Here is a 22966-nt window from a genome sequence, read left to right as displayed (position 1 = left end):
TTATTGCTAACACTGCATAAGCTCACGTACGTAAGCACAGTTAATAAAACTTCGTATTATTCTGAAAACTCCCTAAGGATGTTCAAGTAAATAAAGCTGAAGGTACAAAGATCAGTGTCTGCCTCAGGAGGGTACAATAACTAAACTCCTTATTTTATTGACTTTAATTCCCCTCCGTGTGGATAGCAGGCTCTATCCTACAGGGTGAGTTTGACTCATTTCACCCTTCTGGATCAGAAGAATAAATATGGTATATTCTATTTATAACATTCTATCATTTTATAATAATGGCAGTTGGACTAGATGATCACTGTTGTTTTCTTTCAAATGTTACTCTATTCTATTTCATTCCATTCCATTCTGCTCTAGTGAAGCTAATTGTGATGTTTTGGGTTTGGTTTCTATATATTTACATAATAATTTTTCCTGAGAGCCAGAGGGAAGCTAGTGGACAGGCTGTACAAAGAACCATTGAGGGAAGGGTTTAAAGTGATAGTTGAAATTGCCTCCAAAACTTAACCTAGAGGGTTTAGGGTGTTTCCTTAAATCTTCCCCAAAGAATTAACCAGTTGTTTGTCAGTTGACTCAGTGGCACAAATACACCATCACCGGAGATCTGCAGAGAGCAGCTCAGGGAGGACACGAAGCAATTCCCATCCCACCAGTAGAGCAACTGGTGATCTGGCAGTCCATGAGGTGCATGAGGTCTGATGGCATCTCATCCTGGTGGTTTGAAGACAGGCCATGTGCAAGCACAGTTTCAGTAAACTTCAAGAGTTCAGAGGGGTGGGTTGTGGAGAAATGGAAACTGTATCAGTAGTGAAGTAATTTGCCCTTCAAGGTCAATAGCAAAAGAGAAATGATCCTCCGCCACTGGCTGCTCATGGAGCAGTTTTACAAGGCCTAAACTCAACACAGATGTTTTAGAAGCAGTTGAAATGGCAGCTATCTTCATGAGTCTCTGTTCTGCTGAGAAACAACTATCCTAAGGAATGCCACTTGCCAGAAAGGGAATCTGATTAACAGTACATACTCTCAGAAATGGTAGCTTATTTAGGCTAATTATATATGGTCAAATATATTACAGAAATATTACTAGTATCCAAAAGCCCAGAGTTGGAAGGTTAGGAAATTCAGAGTTATGATTAAATGTTTTAAGGGAAAAAATATATTTCATCCCTGATTCTGCCCTGAGAGACAATCAAGCAGTAATCACAGCATTAAGACATTTTGAATTTGAAGTCTTACACTGGTGAAACACTTTTAAAAATGACACTGTGTCACTAGAAGATCTTTGAGCTAATGGGAGATAAATGTCCATCCCAAACCAGCCATTTAACTGTGGAAAATTTATTCCTATTGAAAGCAGTAGAAATGGGAAGTAATTTTGATAAGCACTACAAAATTGATCATTTGATGCAGAGGGTTTCATCAAGGGCTAACACTACAAGGAATTTTAAAAGTATCTGTGTTGTTCCATTTAAAAGATCATTCAGAACAAAACTGAAAGTCTCCTGGTAGATGTTATCTTTGCTAAAGACCTTATTTTTAACAATTTCATTAATCAACTTATCTGTACATCTTCAGAAAAAAACATTTACCCACCAAAGAATAAATGCTGAACTTAGTAGAAAAGATACCATTTATTCATTTATTCAGTTCGCAGTTAAGTAGAAATCTCCATTCAGCCATGACATAAAATTGATGTTTCTACAATTAAAGTACATTGTAAATAGTTTCTAAAGTGTTAATAAATTACTAAAACTGTTTGAGGAAATTATTAATCAAATGTTATAGCCTGTTACTGAGTCCAATGATGTAATGAGTCATTTGCAATCAACTACAGCATCTGAAATTAATGCACTTGGGACAATATACAGAATTTATTTCTTCTGTGTATAATGAGCTTCTCACAGTTATTTATCAACCTTTTGCATAGTAATTATGAAAGCAGTTTCAGAAGAATATGTACAGAACGTTTCTGGTCATCTGTGAGATAAAGTGGGGAATAACTCCAAGAGTTACTCATAACTGAAAAGGCAAAAAACCCCATGGCTCTCTCCCATTGTCATCTAGCAGTGTGTAATTATGAAGACTAGAAGAAAAGCTTATCAATGTCTTAACACAACTATATGCAGGGACATGAAAGTCACTCCACGAGCCACCTCGTCTCCTTCAGGCAGCAGCTTTGGGCAGACAGAGCAAGGATGGCCCAGACAAGCATACATATGTAACTGCTGCTGAAAACAGAACACAGCACTGGATTTTTCCTCTAGACTCCAGCTGCACAAAGCACTCTTGTACTTCCCTCCTCTCTGTAGTGCTAAGATGGCCATTAGGGCAGTTAGCTTCAATACATTTTTTAAGTCAGTGAGAAAAAAAATCCTACTACCTCATCCTTTCTCATTTTTTGATTCCTTTTTGTTCAGCTCGCATTTTATTGCTGGTGTTCACATATGGCAACAAAGGCAAGAGCAAAAAAGTTGTACGTAGTATCATAGAATGGTTGGGTTGGAAGGGAGTTTACAGATCATCTAGTTACAACACCCTGCCATGGGCAGGGACACCTTTCACTAGAACAAATTGCTAACAGCTCCATCCAACCTTGCCTTGAACACTTCCAGGCCTAGGACATCCACAGCTTCTCTGGGCAACCTGTTCCAGTGTCTCTCCACCTGCACAGTAAAGAATTTTTTTCTAATGTCTCAGCTAAACTTACTCTCTTTTGATTTGAAGCCATCCCCCTTCTGTCATTACATGCTTTTGTAAATACTCTCTCCGCATGTTTCTTGTAGGCTCCCTTCAGGTACTGGAAGGCCTCAATGTGTTGCCATATAACATGATACTGATGTGCTAGTATAATCTAGTATGATTGCTGACAATCTACAAATACAAACCAAATACTCAACCTGTGAATTCCTCCATCCACTTTGTGTGTTCACACACAGTACTGCACATCCCTAATCAGGATTAGGGCTGAAATGTGGCTCACACTTTATGTGTCTCCACTGTCATCTCTCAGCTGCCATAACTAAAGATTTCAATATCAAACAAATCACAGGTCAAACTGGAAATAAAGACTATTCTATGCTGGAAACAAGAAAAAGTTTTTCCTCTTCAGTTTGAGCTAAACAACACCTGTGGCTTTGAAAATGTAGCAGCTTATAACTCATGACAACTACTAGAGGAGGGGGACAATATAAGGGGCACTTAATCAACATGCAACTGCCTTCTCTGTATACACAGTTTTCCCATGGACCTGGGCAGGCATTAAAAAGTATACAAAGACAAGAATGAAAAATGGAAGCATATGATAGCTGTGATATGATGCTGTCACAGCAAATGGCTGTCTTGAACAGAAGGAAGGGTAAGTAAAGACATTAGAAACAGTATGCATTGGTATACTCTGCATGTACTCTATCAATGATAACATACTCTTTTAAGAATTCAAAATGTCTCTATTTCATACACAAAACTACAGAGGCACATTACAACTAATGGTATGATAAAAGATATCTAAAAGAATATATCTGACTGGTAAACACAGTCAGTACCTCATGTCTACTTCTTAATAATTTTTATCTAAATGTAATTTTTATCTAGATATAAAAATATGATATAAAACCACTATAGAACAATTGCATGAACATTCTCTGAGTGATAGCAGCTGAAAGACTTTCTTTCTGAATGGTAGATCAATCATTACTGAATGTACTAAATATATATGGCATACAAAAGGTCATCTATGAGATCCACTGGTGAAAAAAACCTAAGGAGAAACCATGGTGTAGTTCATTCTGAATATGAGCAGATGAAACTAGCCATATTCAATGAGTGGGCATCACACTTCACTCTGTTCACTGTACTTGCTGTAATTCTAAATCGAGAGACACAGAAAAAAAAGTATTATAAAGTTTTCTGAGAATATAATGTAAAATTAGCAGATGGAGTGCTAGCTTGAAAATGCCACCACTATAAAGATTAATATTCCAAAAATTTATTTATGATTAGAATGAACTGCATAAAGCAACAGGCAAGTTTCTTATCAATTTATAAACATAAAAATTAAAATGACACAACCTTATCATTGGAGGATGTAGGTAAGAGCATCTTTGCATTTCTGAACAGAGTCAGAGTTGGAAATGAACCATGAAGCCCTCTTGCCTCTACCTTTCTGACAGTGAAAGACTATTCCTTTCTGTGGTGGGAAGCTGAAATGTAAGTTGGAATGAATCACTTTCTATTAGTCTCCAACTCCTTCCTCCTATTTTTTTCTATCCTGCCTACTCCTTAATGTAAACAGTCAAAAGTCCTACTGACCTCAGCATCTTAAAAAGTCACAGGAGGAGTATATAGACAGACTGGTAGTTACAGTGTGGTGCTGCTATTGTGGTCACCCTGCCTTTTCATTCCCCTCCCCAGGTGTTAAACACAATAAACACATAAAATCCTCTGAAGCTCATACTTTGAATACTTTGAAGAAACATTAGCAGCATATATACACTGTTCATAATTACATTTAAATTTTGAGGCTGGATGCAAGCCTTTCAGACTAAACTGCTAAGCCACTATGCCGAAGTTTGAGTTGCCTAGCAGCTCTGGTAGAAACATGTGGTCAGTTCCTAGAAAAGCGGATTTCTGAGCTGTAATTCCCCCTTTTCACTTTGAATGTTTGGTCTATCTATGTGCCTTTGCCATACAATGAGAATGCTAGTGCATAGCCATCTTAAAAGAATCTTAGGAAAGTTAATTAATGTCAATAAAAATACAGGCATTTTATGACACAACGTTCATTCTAAATCACCTAATCAGACCCAGACAAAACATACAATAGCCATCTCTTTTATTTTGCCCTGCAGTTACCATTTCAGTAAATTATTTTTTGCAGGGCAACATAATTAATAATGTTGGAAAGAGCTGAAGACCATGTTTTTCTGGTCAATCCACTAGACCAACTGTGCCAACTCAATTTAATCTGGATAAATCAATGGAAAGTGTTTTTTTTTTTCATAGGCAACTCAAATTTAATTAGTAAAATAAAAAATTAAGGAAAACCCAAACAACCAAACCACAGACCATGATGAGTTTAATGTCTCTTGGAGAAGGCTTGAGCCAAGCTCCAGCCGTGTTTGGAATCATAAATAAAACCATGGGAAAGCACACTACTTGCAATGCACACTCGGTTACACTGGCATTACAATGGAAAAGGATCACATAGTTTATGAGGAAAGCCCAGGTTTACAATATTTTTAATAAGGAATGCAAGAATCATTGAGCAAGTAAATATATGCTCAAGTCAATGCGTGTTCAAGCCTCAAGCCTCAATTTCTGAGCCAAGCCTTTCTTCTCTCTCTAGCTCTCTCTTCCACCTCGTGCAATTCCTCTCCCCTCCTTCCACCAGAGAGCCTGCACGGCATGCTACAGTGCAAGGCAGAGACAAGCTTTGTAGCTCAAACCAAACTTGCTGGGGATCCAGAAGGGTCTCAGTCAGACCAGAGTGGTGTTGTGTGAAGTAGCTTCAAGCAACCCAGGAGGGATAGTAGTGTCAGTAATGCAGAACTGGGTGTGAGTTAATTTGCCTCACTGAGAGGCTGTGTTAGGTGTTTCTAGAGACATAAGTGGAGAATGTGCCCAGATTAATGCACCTTAACACCGTACCTCTGGATCTAGCATAGGAGATTGAGAACACATTGCAAAAAAAGAGATGGTGGAGTGAAGAGAGTGCTAGCAGCAAAAAACTGGGTAACTGCATTGTGAGGTTGATGACCAGTTGTAGAGAATAGATAGATAAAAGATTTCTGCCCAAAAGTTTCAGTGGGTAAATAAGACTTTCCCAGACTTTAACAAATTGCTGTGAGCATCCAAGAAGCCCTTGACACTTCACTTACCCCTGCTTGTAAGTCTTACCCTGTGAATTTGAATGGCATCAATTGCTGAAGAAATAGATTCAAAAAAGACAGGATTCTCAGATTCAAGATATCCACCGTACTGCATTGCTTTTATCAAGGAAGCTGCAATAAAACAAACTCATGAGCACTGATAAAATAGTGAGGATATATAAACCATCAAATTAAAATTTTTGCTGTAAGATGATACTTGCCTTTGCAGTGTGCTAGCAACACATTGATGTGTCTGTTCTTACAGTCCATGTAAATCTAAATGTGTGAAAACACGAAATTAAAAAAAAAAAAAGAACCTTTTTAAACAGACAGTAAAATACACAAAAAGCCTATATCCAAGGCAGGCAAAGCGCCTGGAATGCTGCTGTAGCGGCTGTACTGCCAGCAGCCACCAGAGTGAGCCCTTCTATTATGCAAACACCACCAACCCACACTGATTTCCTACCCCCTCTTCACAGTACGCTACAGCTCTGCCAAGAATTAAAACTGAATTTGATTAACAATTTTTCATTTTTTACTATAATTTTTGAGGGGGTTATTTCCAGACCTCCTGTTTCCATCTCCTTGCCATATGCTTACCTACCAGTCCACACAAAAAGAAATCAGACCTAGGAAACTCTGACACTTCATGAGTTTATCAGAAAAGCACCATAACCATCATGCTACATTCTGCATTAAGTTGTTCTTTATACTTTCTTTGAAAATGGTCAACTCCACAGAGACCAAATGTTGAATAAGAGAGAAAGTAAAAGAGAAAAAAAAAAAAAGTGAAAATGACTCTAAAACCAGAGTAAAGCCTTTTTCTGCCAGATGAGGAATGTTCAAAGCAGTTCTTGCATTAAAAAAAATGTTTAAATAATCCATATAAAGTGGAAAAATTCTGGAAGACGAGATTCAGTGAGAAGCCCATCAGAATACCCTATTTTTAAAAATAAACCGAAAGCCATACTCAGTCCAAAAATGCCTTTATCTCTGGCATCAGTGATGACATTTTGGGAGGAGTGTAACAACAAGGACATGTTGAGTGTGTTCTTCTCTGAGTAATTCAGTTTAGGACCAGCCATTCATCCAGAGGTTTCACTCCCAACTTGTGCACTTCGCAGCCCATGTCAGACTTACCTCCCACAAATTTGTCAAACACTTCTTTGACATAATTTGTAGTTCAGAGGTCTCTAAGATCTTTTGGAAATAAGTTTCACAATTTTTTCTTAATTAATACTTTATTGAATGCCCTGTGCTTTGAAGGGATGTGTAATAAAGAATAACTCCCACTAACCTTATTTTTCCAGTTCTCTTTTTTACTATATCTCTATGTGTAGTTTTAATTTCAAATCTTTTAGGGCAACACTTACTTCACTGTACAATGAGTAAGTGAAGTAATTGAAAAAATTGAAAAAATGGTTAGGATAAGAAAAGGCCTGGGCTGAGACCCAAGTTCAAATCTAGTCTTCTGTCTTACTCAGAAAAATTATGCAAACCAAACCTTGCATACCCATTTAACTCTGTACTCACTACACAACTTTTAAACTCCAGACCTGATGGAAATGTAAGGAACAGCTTTTGAACATAATTTTTCATCCGCTATATAGAACTTCTTTTTATGCATAGAATTGTTTAGTTTGGAAAGGACCCTTAAGATCAATGAGTCCAGCCATTAAACAGGCACTGCCAAGTCCACTGCTAAGCCATGTCTTTCCAGCCACTCTGCCCCCAGCCTGTAGCGCTGCATGGGGTTGTTGTGGCCAAGTGCAGACCCCAGTAGCTGGCCTTTCTGAACCTCACACCGTTGGCCCCGGTCCATCGATCCAGCCTGTCCAGACCCCTCTGCAGAACCTTCCTACCCTTCAGCAGATCAACACACCTGACTTGGTGCTCTCTGCAAACTTCTTGAGGGTGCACTTGATCCTCTCGTCCAAATCATCAATAAAGATATTAAACAGGACTGGGCCCAGTACTGGTTCTGGGGAACCTCAACTGTGGCCAGCAGCCATCTGGGTTTAGTTCCATTCACCACAGTAACCAGTGATTACCAGTTTTCAGGCAGAAAGGGACCTGGGGGTACTAATTGACAGGAAGCTCAACATGAGCCAGCAGTGTGCCCAGGTGGCCAAGAAGGCCAATGGGATCTTGTCCTGTATCAAAAATAGCGTGGCCAGCAGGACCAGGGAAGTGATCCTTCCCCTGTACTCAGCGCTGGTGAGGCCACACCTTGAGTATTGTGTTCAGTTCTGGGCCCCTCAGTTCAGAAAGGATATTGAGGTGCTGGAGCAGGTCCAGAGAAGAGCAACAAGGCTGGTGAAGGGACTGGAGCACAAGTCCTATGGGGAGAGGCTGAGGGAGCTGGGGTTGTTTAGCCTGGAGAAGAGGAGGCTCAGAGGTGACCTCATCACCGTCTAAAACTACCTGAAGGGAAGTTCTAGCCAGGTAGGGGTTGGTCTCTTCTCTCAGGCACTCAACAATAGGACAAGGGGGCACGGGCTTAAGCTCCACCAGGGGAAATTTAAGTTGGATATCAGGAGAAAATTCTTTACAGAGAGAGTGATCAGGCATTGGAATGGGCTGCCCAGAGAGATGGTGGATTCACCATCCCTGGAGATTATTAAATGCAGATTGGACGTGGCACTGAGTGGCATGATCTAGTAAATGGACTGGATTTGGACCAAGGGTTGAACTCGATGATCTCGAAGGTCTTTTCCAACCCAATCGATTCTATGATTCTATGATTCTAGTCCTCTGGGAGCACCTTGGAGCTCTGGCAATGCCTGAACCCAGTTGTTGGATATGCCACCCACAGGAGAAAACATGGAGGTCGTGTTTTGACCTCTGGCTTAGCAGAAAGCAGGACATACACATAAAATCACAGAATTAAAACCTGGAATTTTAAAGGGGTAAATCTATACATAGCTCCATGGCAACTGACATGACAGGGTCAAATATGCTCTAAAACAACTTTAAAACTAAAAAAACAAACAAACAAACAAACAAAAAAACTAAAAAAAAAAAGTTCAGAAAAACATCTTCCTTTCATGCAGATATGTACATTTGCACTGTTACCCATAATATTTATAAATATTTTAGTGTAATTTTATATATAAACACAGTGCAGTTTAAAACGAGATCTATGTTCATCCTTTCCATGAATCACATGTTTATTCACTGATATAGGTGAAGTAGTTGCCCCCAATAACTCATATGTGTAATTATAATATATACAGAATTTTTCTGGTATCACGAATACCTGAAGAAGCACTGAGACTCCAGTGTAGTCAAAGAAATTCAGTCCACTGCAGTCTAATATCAAAACACATCTCTCACTGTGACATGACTGCACAGATTCACCTGCACATTGGATAAATGAAAAACTTTAATTAAAAGAGAGAATAGTCAAGAACTGGATATAAGAGTAATGATAGCTCAACAAAATAAGGCCAAATTATCACAATAAAAATTTTACTGGGGTATGTACTGGGGTATCAAGCAAGCAAATGGCACATTTTAGAAGCACAAATGAAGGACTTTTAGAGCAATGGGATGAAGTGATGACAGGCAGAACATATTATTAATGAGATGTTTTAGATAGCATAGTATCTCAAGAATTAAACAGTTGTTTCTTCAAATTTGAATTTCTAATTGAGTCATGATAATAACTTGGCTTGTTTGGAAGATTTTTCAGGGGATACACAGAAAATATAACTCTCTTTTAAGTTCTAATATGACATTGATTTCTATAGTACCTAAAAACCTGCCTAAGCCTTAACTTAATATTCACCCATAAGGAAGAAGAATATGTAAAGTGGAGTGTTTCATTTTCCTAAGGTTTTACTGTGCTGGCTTTTGTTTGGTTAATTTTTTAATATGCTATCACGTATTTTTGCTGGAGAAAAAAATTATGTTGGCAAGATTTGCAAAGGTCTTATTCTTCAACTTCAGGCCACCTTGTGTTTAATCTAAACACACTCTGTTCTAAATGCATCCTGAACCAGCACACAGATAAATGATTCCTGGCTTTCATAAAGGGAAAACTAGAAAATAATGCACATCTTATTTACATTATTCTGTGAACAAATGTTTGTTATCATAATGCACACAACTCAAAAAAAAAAAAAGGATGAAGAAAAGGAATTCTGGATGTAAAGATGAGTTAAGCTAAATGGCATTGGTAGAGCAGAGGTAAAGATTTTAAACTATTGAGGGGAATTAGAATTTCACCATGATGCAAATTTACAGTGGTGATAATTCCTTTGCGACAGTAGTCTGAGAGCCAGAGCCTTTTGGACTTGCATCTCCAGAGATTTACTGTCTTTGCACTGTCCAACATACAACAACAGATACATACCAAACAAAAATACAGAATTTTAAAGGGAACTTCCTGTCTGACATTATTGTGATAGAAACCTAGAAAGGATTTATGAGATCTGCTAGGCTGTTCAGTGTAATAATTCCTGATGCATTGCATTATAGGCTGCCTGGCTTCTAAATGGAGGGATAGGTACACACCTGCTCCCTCTTTGGACCAGTGCAAGAGCAACTGTTTCATTTGGTGCTGATACAGACAGTACTCCCCAAAAGGAGAAAGGAAAGATTCTATTTTTCCTTATGACAAAGATGTAAGTTGCCATGCTTTCCAGGGCAACTGCCATGAGGATTAAGGTTTGAGTCCTCTTCCTCTCCTCCTTCCTGAAAATTTAAACTCCACATTTTGTTTTTCTCTTTATGGGTATTTTTCTTTTTTTTCTCCCTGCTTTTTATTTTAAAGGCCCCACAAAGAATCACCATAGGCTGGTTGGTACAAGTAACAACGGAGCATTTAAGTCCTCAAGTTAGAACTTAGGCTTTCAGAAAAGAGATTTTATACTGTCTGTCACTTCTGTAATGTGAGAAACCAGTTTATCTTCAAGACAACTGAAATACATTCTGGCAAGATCATCTCACACATAGAATTTTACAGTATAGTCAATACAATACAATATAGTCTTTGGCAGCCATTATTACAGGTTGCTATGCTACATCAAAGCACTCTGTCAGTCCCAAGTAAACTAAACACTGTAGCATCATAAAAATGTCATGAGTCTGGTTAATAAATGCAGAAATTCAGACAACAGCCTCCCAAACAGATTATCTGCTCCAACCTTAATGCTTATAAGCATTTTAAATAAACACAGTGTTTTAATTCAATCCAAAATTAAATCATCTGTATAAAGTATCTTCTGCAAAAGGTTGCTGCAGCTCTCCCATGAGAATGCGAGTGCTCTGGTTTGATTTAAATGTTATAAAATGTGGGAAGAGTGGAATTATCCAGCTTAATCCTTAATTGAAAGCAAACTCCTAGGTTTTTTCTTTATTCTATACTGTATTGATATACTGTACAATATTGGTAGTCATCGTGTCACTGATAATTCAGTTGACATTTTCTGTGATTTTCTCCTATGTGGATTTAAAGATCACACAGATTTAACATGGTTAAAATCTTATCTTATTTTTACTTTTCCATACTAGTATTCAACTCTGTGAATGGAAAAAAACATGACCAGAGCTGAGCGAAACAGCCTCCTGGGCCTGATCTGAAGATCAGTGCAGGCAGCAACATGGGAAGTGCTTCCCCTGCTGCTTACCTGGCTCATTATGCTCACAGTTGTTCCTGTGAAATGAGCAGGCACTCCCAGAAACACAGAATGGTTTGGGTTGGAAGGGACCTTAAGGATCATCTAGTTCCAACCCCACTGCCATGGGCAATGAGTCCTCCACTATAAACTTCCACTCCCACAGAAAAGGTGCTTTCATGGGTACCCTACTTTTGAAATCTGAAAGTCAGTCAAAAACAAAATGAGAAACAGGACTTGTTAGACCAAAGTTAAGAGTTTAATACGATTTAGCATTCATGTTTCCTTGAATGTTTGGTCTAACTGAAAATATTAGTTTCCATACAACTTGAGTTCATCTAGAAATATATAGAAAAATGTGGAGCCATTTTGCACACTTACATCCATCTTGGTTTTAATGTAATTTATAGATAACTCACCATGACAACTTCCATTGGAAAATGGACAGAGCAATGTGTTCTGCTCACACTGAAATAAAAGCAACAAACTAATAACACACCAAGGAAAACTAGTTCAATGCACAGTAACCAGAGAAAATCAATGCAATGCATATGAATTCTGTTTCTCAATATCAAAGTTAACTCATTCTCTCTGAAGTCATGTTCTATCCAGCACCCTATTGAATATATATTATTTTCTGGTATAACCTTAGAAGAATACTGAGATACATACTCAAATTGATATTTTGCTTTTCTTTAAAAAGATGGGAAAGATGTTCTTGAAAAGATAGGTGATTTTATGAGATTAACTTGCTGCAATCTCATCTGCTATGCTAATATTTTAATAAGAACATTTTTATATGCAAATTTATTAAAAATTATCTTTATTTGGAGAGTTTTTATAAAAATTATTTCAATATGTATAAGTTCTCAGTAGAAATAGGAGCTGAAGCCAGAACTAGAGCACAGAGACAAAATCCAAACTGCATTTTTTTTCCACATCCATTATGTCCTACAGAAAGACATTTATTCCACCAAAAAAAAATTACAAAAAAAATTTATGCACAGTACTTCAGGCAACTGTACTGCCAAGTACCTTACAGAAGAGACAAAGGATAAAATCTCCCTCCTAAGTAATGTATAAATTAACTTATTAAATTAACTTATTACACTTATTAAATTAACTCATATATTAATTCCATGCACATCCTAAGTGATTTCTCTCTCTTTGGAGGTTTGTTATCATACCAATCCAAATCAGTTAGCCTAGCAGAACCAAGCATAAAAAGCATCACATTTTCTGAGCTGAATCCTAAATTTCCACCTATTAAAGTGCACATCAGTAGCACAACTCTTTGTCAAGGGACAGTAGAGGTGGTAGACACATATTGCTGTCTTAACAACCTATCTAAGACATGCCTGTGATTTGCTCAGCCCAGTTTACCAAACTGGATGAAATTTTCTACAGCAAGCATTGCATAGTATTGAAATGTCTTCATTGTACTGATAGACAAATGATAATTTAATTTTTTCCCTTTTAGGAAGTGTTGCGGGAAGTTGCAGTAATCATATGCAGATAAACTTGGAAAATACTATATTTATAGGGATTTTTTTCAAAAAAAAGTGTTATACATAATTTGTATACTGTTTATTTTTGCAATACAATCAGTGCAAAAAATGAAAAAGAAATACTACCTTTGAGAAAATTTACCACTTTGTAACTTCTTCCCAATTCTCCAGAATTTACTTATAGTTAGAAATGAAGTGTCTATCTCTCATGGACTCATGTATAGGAAAAAAATCACATCACATTCAAGCACATTTGTAGCTACTCTCTGTCTTTCTAGAATCCCAGCCTTACATCATCTGAGGTTATATAAGTTCTTCCATAAATTTTAGAGTTTTGGATCAGTGCTTCAATGTCTCTTAAAGGATCATACACAGAAATAGTGAAGATATTATTTTCAAGTAATAGTAAGAAATAATCCATACTGAATCTGATTAAGATTAGGATTAATTTTATTCTAAATGAATCATTTTCAATTTTACCTTTTTATGTCTGTTTCAGTATCTGATTGCGTTCTCTAAGAAATGCAAGGAAAGCAAGCACAATCTTCAACACAGTCACTGTGATTAATGAAGCAAATAGCATATCCTCATTTACATCTTCACGTACCTGGCTGCTCATGCTATCCTTCTGGATTATCTTTATCAGGTCAGCATGAAATTTCCTGGCATTCAGAAAGACTAATGGATTGTTGACTGAAATGATTTTCACCTGTTTCAATGATTCCTGTGGAATTAAATAAACATAATGCTGCAAAGTTTATCTTGTGTTTAGAGACTAAAACCCAAACTCATTTATTTAAAAATCCTGAAAATACCTGTAAATTAACCGAGAAAGAGCTTTGGATTGTGAGAGTGATTCAACAGATAACTCTCTTGATTAGCCTTCACACACAGCTGAAGTAAGAATGGAAATGTAAATAATGTATAATGAAAATTACATTCAATTCTAGTTACCATGGAAAAAAAGCATGCTCACGATGATGCATAATACTAAGAACTATTATCTGATAAATAATAGCACTGTTTCAGTTGGTATTATCCCTATATATAAGCAAGACAACACTTGCAGACAGAGAATATATTTTATTAGACAAACACATGTCTTGAAAAAAAGTACATAAGGTTTTGGGGCAAACACTGCAGGTGATTTGGGGAAAGGTGGCAATATTCATCGTAGTCATCTGAAGATAACTTTAGTACAGAGCTATTTCTCCACGAAAAGACTTTGTGGATCCAGAGCAACCTTGAGTGGCACATTTAAAGCTTTACCAGCACGTATCTACAACCAACTGAATAATCTACACAAGAATCATCAGTCAGCCTTGATCCTGTCTCTGCACTTCACTGAATAAGTTACAAACAGCTTACCAGTACCTTGGGTCACACTGTGTACCTCAAAACATAGATGTTACACAACAGAACAATTTTGGAATGACATCAGACAAAGGTCAGAAACCCCAGGCATCAGTGAGGAACATTTTGCACAAAAAACCCACAATTTCTCTCACTCTCGAGGTGTACTCATAAAAAGCCTTAAAGCCAGTAAAAAAATTATTATTTATATATAAATATATTGGATATCAGCAATCACATGATTAAATACTGGTTTTGTAGGAGGTAGAATTAAGTTAATTCTACTGAACTATAAATTTTCCACAGGTTGTGTGACAATGAAAATAAAACCAAAAAATTTGCAAGAGAGTATAGGTCAAAAAGCCTCTCTTTTCCCTAACAAAAGTCATACAAGAAGGTCACACTCAAACAAAAGGAAGTGGAGCTGACATAGACCATTTTTCAAGTAGTTTAAAATTTTTTGGGATTGCATCGAAGATATGCAGTTTTCCCAACAGACTTTCAAGTAAAATGGGAATGAAAATCTTCACCACAAACCACAAAAACTATGTCCTTATTGCAGACTGCTGTTCAGACTTCTGGGAACCAGACGATATCTTGGACACCACGGCAGTGACCATCATACAAAGGAAACATTTCAAACATCTCAAAGTGAGGCAAAGAACACCAGACTATGTAAAAGGACTTTGCGCAATTTACCTACGAATGCAATTGTGGTAAATATCACATCACCAACATACCTCAGTCGGACAACTGGCAAAGCATGGCAGTTGAAATGGCTCAGTTTATATGAAAGACAGCTCTAAAATAAGGGCAAAACAGAGGGCAATATATTTTTGAATGGAGAAATACTCTGACATTCCACGGATTCCCATTAAAAATTATGCTATACACAGCTTGGTGTGGAGACAAGTGGGCACTTCAGTGCCTTAGCAGCACTGGAAAGTAAAAGATGAAAACTGAGGAAAAAGGAAGGCTGATGTGCAAAGATAAAAGCCTGTGACGATCAAGAGGCTAAAAAGCTTCCAAAAGTGCAAGGTGGAAAACTTGAAAGGCTCGAATCATAAGGCCAGATTGAAACGATGGCAGACTTAGGTATACTTTTTTGTCCAGAATGGGCAAGGTCAAATGTGCCCAATTTGACTCAGTTATTCCGGGCTCTGGTTTGGTTCTTTCTTAAAAAGAATTGTTCTGAGAAAAATGAACTTCTTTGCTGTGTACTTGCTAAGAAAGTGGGAAAATTATTTCAGGTGGCCTGTCCCTGCCATCCCTTAGAAGGACACAGGCAATTGCCCAGTGCACTCTGCACAGCACCATCTATGCTTGGGTAAGGGTTCATTTTAAGTGAACGCCTCTGATGCAATGTGTTTCACATAAGCTTCTAAATACCCTTTGATTTTTTTCCACATTAAAGTGTCTTTTCTCTTATTGGTGAAATAACCCCTATAAATCCACAGACCTTAATGGCAGGGTAGATCATTAAGCTTGCATATTTTGATGTTTAAAAGTCCTGTTGTTTATGTCTAAGCTGTTATTTACCAGGGAAACTTGGATCAGTGTAACATTCATATATTAAAAATTACCCTAAATGCCTGCTGCAATCCAGTGACTCCAAATTCAATTAAAGGCATTTTTCTCAATCTTAAAAATATTTTCCTTCTTTGTTTTGTGTAATAAGCCCTTGAGCAATTTGCTTCCTTAACAAAATGTTATTTTCCCCAATGTCTGCAGACACTGGTTTGTTATTACTAGGTTACTGGCATTAATCTTAATGATTAAGTTAAAAAAAACAACACAGCTTAAAAAAAGATGTATAGGGGTTTGTACAAAATACTTTATGAACTGATAAGGAAAAAAACAGGTAAATAAAATTTTGGTTACCCATCTCTGACAAAGTTACTCCAATGTTTTTCTTAAGAATGAAAAGTGATATAATAATTGACAGCAAGCCCAGCCTCAACAACAGTGTTTTTAATTCACAGTTCAGAGTCCTCCCCATTCTTATGTACCTTTCACATTCCAGTGTTGCTCAGCATGCCAAAACCATAAATGCCTCCGAGCCCCTGAAAGTTCAGATTTTGAGCCCAAGATAGCTCTGATGGAAGACATTTGCCAGAAACAATAAATTCTTTAAAGAAGAGCTTCTTAATGGTGAGGCAATAACTGCTGAGCATGTGGCTTACTGATACATAATACCCTTCATAAACATTAGAAAAGGAAAAAGGACATACTAGAAACTGTCACTGTGGAGAAGGCAAGATGTCCCAGTGATGGGGCTGTGTGCTGAAAGGACACATGGTTCTACTTCTCTCTTGGCTGCTGACCCACCAGTTCACCTTTGAGGAGGGAGTTCACCTCTCTGGGTCATTACCCTTCTCTTCTTACCATAGGCCTGACCACAAGCAGCTTTGATGATAATTGCAATGAAAATAACCAAAAGAATCTGACTGGTTAGTTTGAGTTTGTAGAAAGCCAAATTTTAAAAGCACGGTCTTTGGAAGAGATTCTTCCATCCGTTTTCATGAGAGGGTACCTTGTTTGAGCATAGGGTGAGGAGATGTGTGAAGCAGTCTGTGACAAATTCGTGGTGCTTGCCCTCCTTTCCCAGCCGCACACAGCGCCCTTTGGGACAGTCCAGTCACAAGGGGCTGGTGGCAGAAATGGGATCAGAAAAGAGATTGTGGATATGAGAATACCAAAGGACTTTCAGGAAGTGAGGAAATCTGACAAGAATACAGAGACTGGTATTGTCTACTCAGATTGCCCTTGCCATTCCTGGCAAGAGATTTCCTTAAACTTAGGAATTAGGAAACTTTTACAAAGAGCAATTCCTTACTTAAAATGACAAATAAACTAAGATAGATCTAAGAGGACTTGCCTAACTTCGCTTTTCAGACCAGCAGCATGATCGTGAAGATATTCCAATTTCTGATGGCCGGCTAGTTTTGTATTTACTATATCATATGGGCTTTAGATTTCAAGTGGTCATATCATAAAAATGTTCCCTTGACTCCCTGATTACAATCTGATAGCCAACTAGAGAAAATAAACAAATCAGTGAAACACACACACACAAGTTAAAAAAAATTAACTTACACAGTTATCTTCTGCTTTGTATTTATATTCCACTTCTTTCACATTTTTCAAATTCAGCGTCTTTGCTCTGTAATCAATACACAGAGAAAATCTGTAAGGCAAATCCTTAGTAGTCTTGAACAGAGACAGGAAGAGATACATGCCAAACTGCAGCAGAGAGGTTTGAAGTAGGGACAATGCAATCTGTCTATATTTTTGTGCATATAGAGCTTATCTTTTCTGATAATCTAGTTAAAGAGTAAAAACTCATTTTAGAATTATGATATATCACTTTGAAAATATGAATAATGAAAGTCTCTGGTGAATAAAATCTCAATTTTCATTTTCATTTTCTTAATTTTAATTTTCATTACTGTTCTGTAGCTGGCCAGAGAGCTATTCTCAAACCAAAGTAGCTCATATATAATCTATAGCATCAACAGTAAAGAGATTTAATTAACATTTTTTACCTGCAAAATCATAACATAAGGAAAGGGGAAATAAATGTGTTGAATAGCTGCGGGTCATGAAAAATAAAGACTTTTATTTGTCATTAAAATTGACACATTTTTGTATGATGAAGAAGAACACTGCACTCTAGCTATCAAAATGGGGAACTTAACAGGAAAGGGCCAGTATCCCTGTGCTGTCTACCCAGTCTGTGAAAAGAGAAAGTTGCCTTGGAAAGGCAGCTCAGTGTAGGTGAGTGTAGGTGTAGGTTGTAGTTTGACCTTAGTGTAGGTTGACCTTCTTCTTCAGTGCAGCATTTGCAGGAACACAATTTACTGAAGAAGACTATCAAATTAGCTGTTATCTGAGCTCTGTGCCTAAAGCTAGGCAATGGAAATAATCCCAGAATACAAACATTTAATAGATGCGTCAGTGTGAAAGAGTATTTGCAGGTATTGAGGCTGGCTAAATGAGCCTTGCAAAAGTCAGCTGTTCTCTCATCTTTGCATAAATTAGGCTGTAGCCGCTACTGGTTTTAATTTACATTCTGATACGTGACATGTATCACATCCAATACTCTGGCATCTGAACAGAAACTTCTCAATAAATAATCTAAGATATTTTACTTGCTTCACTTCTGCTAATGCTTTTGCTCATGACTGCATGTCTTAACGACATATTGTCTCACTAAGCACATCTGCACAGTACAGATTTTAAGGCTGCTACCTTGTTCAGTGCCTTTAGATGGTGTGAACAATCACATTCAGCGTGACTGAAGAACACAGAAATCACTGGGAAGAGTGCAGGTTCAGGCTGAGGTCTCTGTTAGATCAGGCAACAGAGGATCATGCTCTTTTGTGTTAGATATCCCTCCCTTTCTGCTGTTGGAGAACCTCAAACATTCAGGTCCAGGGTAAAAACATGAAAACTTGCATTTTGCTTTACTAGCAGAATTTACCAAAATTTTAGCTTGCTGAATAGCAGAAGTTTACCACAAAGGTACTGATTGATTCAAGCAGAGATCATCTTCCATAATTTTTAACTGCCTTGCAATTTTGAACTATTTTCATGCTTGCTCTGCAACTTATTCCAAGAGAACAGAGCTGTGCACAAATGGCTAACACCATTAACTTTAACAAGCATTTAATCAAGCTGTCTATATTATGCTTAATTTCAGTGGGATTCAATGTTCATGCAAACAACTGCATGCAAGCAGCAAGTCGTTTCCAGGTCTGGTGATCTGTGAATTAGTTCTGTAGCACAAATCAATCATGAACCTCAGCTGATATATTCTCTTTACTGATGATACAAAGTAGCAACTGTAATATATAATATAAGAACTTCTGATTACTCTAGTTTATTTGTTCTGGCTTTTCTAATTCATAAACAGAACAGATACTTTTTATTAGATATTAGAATAGTTGTGCAATTATGTTTCATTAATCTATATTAGCAGTGCAAATGTCAACCACCAGCTCCTGTGCAACATAGTACCTAGGAGTTTATAAAGGTGCTTAGAGTTCCTAAGGCTTGCCATAGTTTCTCATTAAGGACCAAATAAATATCTAATGGAAAAAAATTATATTATTAATCTTTCTATTGATTTTTTCTACCTTCACATAATGAATCATACAGATGTGTAATAATAAGAGAAATCACAAAATATGCCATTTCATAAAATGTTGTAGAGATCCTTAGTCTATGGTAAACGCACGGGTGTGACTTTTCCTTTTGACTTGTCTTATCTTGTAATTTTCTACAACTAGTATACTGAATTCAGTATACCGTATGTCCATCCTGACTATGAATCAATAGGCAGAAAGAAAACATAATGGGGTGCTAGTAGAACATTCCAATAAATTGATTCTTACCTGGGAAAGCGGAAAATCACAATTACTATAGTGCAGACAATGCCATACAACAGTCCCACGTTGGCAGCAAAGCATATTGTAAACACGTAGGTACTAACCCATATGCTCTTGAGGGAGGGAAGAAAAAGAAGTGATTAGTTTTAAATTTCATAGCAATGTGCATTTTATGAATGAGAAAAAAGACTTTTGAAACTAAGATAGTTTCTCAGATGTGAACATTTGGATCTTTGAACTGGCAAATACTGAAGACTGAATTAGCAATTAAAGTAATGCCTCCCCACAGGAGACCATGTGCAACATGGCACTACTGATCACAGAGATTCCTTCCAGAGTTACTTAAAATAGCATATGTACTTGTGCTAACAGCATAAACAGACTGAACTGTAGTTTTGTAAAACCTGTATTTTATATCTCACGTTGCAAGTTCTGCCACTTTCTTGACTGCACAGATTTTAAATCCTCCTTTCCTTTCACACAATGAGAATGTACCCTAATGAGGTCACATACAGAGAGCTCTTCTCCCACTAATGTGGGAATTATAATTTGCAAGGAGGCTGATTAAAAGTGGTGCTTATCAGAGTAAAGCTGACTAAAACAATTCTATAACAAAAATTACTGGGGAATGAATTCCTTCCCACAGAAATGGTGAGATTTCATATTACTTCCCCACCTTAAAAAAATTAACATTTCATTTATTAAAATTATTCTCTTACCAGAAATGTTCATTTTTATTTCCATACTACAATGATGTGTATAGCTGAGAGATACCCATATTTTACAATTAAAAGAAGAAAAGTACAAATTACTCGATTTCTTATACCAACCTAATTGGTACAATAAAGCACAAATTTCTTTCCCTGGGGGAGCCTTAAGCAAAGACTGCCACCTAATCTTTATATAAAAGGTGTTAAAGAAGAATGGAAATTATTTTCACTCCTCTCAATATCCCGATCCCCACAGGTGCCCATTTCAACAATTACTTCTTGTAGTGCTTCTTGTTCATGTTTGCAGAATAACAGATCACATTACAATGAAACGATCAATGTTAAGATTATCCTTTCTGATGCTTTTACTTAACTCATGAAAGCCAGAGACAATAGAACACTTTCAGCCTAACCACAGGAATTTTGCTTGAGCAGATTTCAGAACTGTTATTTTATGAATTATAAAATGTAAGTCATACTGTACTAATTTGTACTTCACAGAGGACAGTGTTACATGATTCTATAAAGAAACCTTTCCCTCCCTCAACTTCAAGATTCCTAATTTCTGCAAAAGGTTTTGCAATCTCTTCAACGGCACAGCTGCTAGATAAAGAGGCAGTTCATTGAGACTGTCCTCAATCAGCAGTTGTATTTTAACATGATATCTTATACAAATTGTTGTGTGTATATTTGCAAAAATACCTTTATGAGCAACAGATATGAGTTTTAATTAACCAGTAAGAAAGTAATGCTAGGATATACAAAGCCAATGTTTATATTTAAAGGAGCTCACTGGACATGAAAGGGCTAACAAAAATACCACAAACCTGAAGTTCAGGTGGGATCAAGAATTAGCCTATCCTGATAAGGCTGAACCTTTGACAACACCTGAATCCACTGCAGTGCAATTCACTTCAGCTGCAGACCTGAGCCTCATCACATCTAACTAAATCACTGCTGCTAGAGCTGCAAAATTCTTACATCTCAGAAGAAAACATGAAAACCCAATACAAAGTCTGCATAGGAAAAATAAAACCCAAAAATATTTAAGTACTGCTGAGTACTGAATAAGCTAGCTGAGTGCCTCTCTAGCAGCCTAGTATCTTACATCTTAACTGTAATCAGAGACTGCCATTGATGTAGAGGTTGAGCCAAAACAATTATATTCTCATTAGTCAATCACCCTTTCAGTGCTTTGTACTGGCCTGGAGTCAGTGCTTCTTTAGTTAGTGTAGCATCAAACTTGTAGAAAGAAGTTATGTTGATCTGATAGACTTTTTTTATGGGCTATTGCAAGGTTCATCAAAGAAGTCATAAAAATATTAAAGTTTTCTTTGGCAACTTACTTCAAGATGGTTAGTGCATAGTCCAGGACAGATAGAACCTAATCACTCTTCAAATCTTAGCAACAATGTGTTACAGACACGTTATTCTCAAAAGTCAAAACAAAATCCACCTTCAAAGTATCTTTGTACTGTACTAATTTAAAGAAAAATTCTAAAGAGGGAGCAAAGAAACAAGCAGAAGTAATGGACTTATGTTGACTCCTGTACATATGAGAAAGTATCAGAAGCATTGAGAGGTGCAGTGACTGTGTATATAGCAGCTGCCTCCATCTAGACTTTTCCATTTCATAGGATCTAATCACCCACCGTTGAGGAGCATCTGAAATGGGAACTTGGTAGGAAAAAAGCCTGTAAATAAGTTGTAGAACATTTTCTGAACCTAGGGCTAAACTATGCAATGCTAAGGTATGGTGAAATAAATGTTTCTCTACCACTTTGAAACCAGATTATAAACTTCCCTTTTTCATTGCAAACTGAGACAATCAGCTATTGCCTGAATGGGTAGAATCCCTCTCACTTGGCATTAACTGTTGGCAGCTCAGTTGTCTAGTTTCCTAGCATAACTGATGCAGATTTGGTTATCAGAGTGAGGAGAACTTAGGATGCAGTTTGCTTAACTCCTACCTGATTATGCTGTTGCTTACTTGAGGAAGAGATGAATCATACCCTAACATGACTCGGCTGACCAATTCTGTACTATCTGAATGTGAGGCTGTGATGACTTGCTCAAAGAGAGAGGCCCATGTTGCCATCACCATCATGTAGCCAAAAGAAGAATCCCATTAAAGTCCTACTCATTCAGGAAGTGTCTCAGCAGGGAAGATGCTGGAGTCCTGGAGGAAGCTCTGGCTCTAAGGAGGCTGAGTGACATGACCCTGCTCCCACATCCTTCTGCAGACAAATGATTGGTACTGGCATTCATCCCTAGCACACCCTTCACCAAAACTTATGATTCAAGGGCTGAAGTGAAAACCACCAGACATAGAGCAGAAACTGCTTAATGCACTTAGCGACATGGTTTAGTGGTAGACTTGGCAATGCTGGGCTAATGGTTGGACTAGATGGTCTATAAAGGTCTTTTCCAACCTAAATGATCCTCTGATAATAAAGTGGTATGGTAGTCCTTTAATATAATTTTTCACAAGTATTCCATACACAA

General features: G+C 37.3%; 1 protein-coding gene across 3 annotated transcripts in view; it reads right to left on the bottom strand.

The window, feature by feature from the left end:
- Window positions 1-1139: 1139 nt before the first annotated feature.
- SLC26A7 (solute carrier family 26 member 7) overlaps window positions 1140-22966 on the bottom strand; it is a 78893-nt gene continuing 57066 nt past the window's right edge. For all 3 annotated transcript variants that reach the window (XM_051785365.1, XM_051785363.1, XM_051785364.1), the window contains exons 12-19: window positions 19758-19864; window positions 17458-17524; window positions 13616-13732; window positions 11920-11968; window positions 9139-9239; window positions 6101-6155; window positions 5908-6011; window positions 1140-3877 (exon numbers count right to left, since the gene is read on the bottom strand). In XM_051785365.1, coding sequence (XP_051641325.1) covers window positions 3842-3877; window positions 5908-6011; window positions 6101-6155; window positions 9139-9239; window positions 11920-11968; window positions 13616-13732; window positions 17458-17524; window positions 19758-19864 — 636 coding nt within the window. In that variant the 3' untranslated portion in view covers window positions 1140-3841. The remainder of the gene's footprint in view (window positions 3878-5907; window positions 6012-6100; window positions 6156-9138; window positions 9240-11919; window positions 11969-13615; window positions 13733-17457; window positions 17525-19757; window positions 19865-22966) is intronic.

This window comes from Manacus candei, unplaced genomic scaffold (genome assembly GCF_025592945.1).
Source record: "Manacus candei isolate 608988 ecotype Guabito, Panama unplaced genomic scaffold, ASM2559294v1 h1tg000019l, whole genome shotgun sequence".
Classification (NCBI taxonomy): Eukaryota; Metazoa; Chordata; class Aves; order Passeriformes; family Pipridae; genus Manacus; species Manacus candei.
The sequence above is the reverse complement of the archived record's forward strand: the minus strand, read 5'-3'. Positions and strand labels throughout refer to the sequence as shown.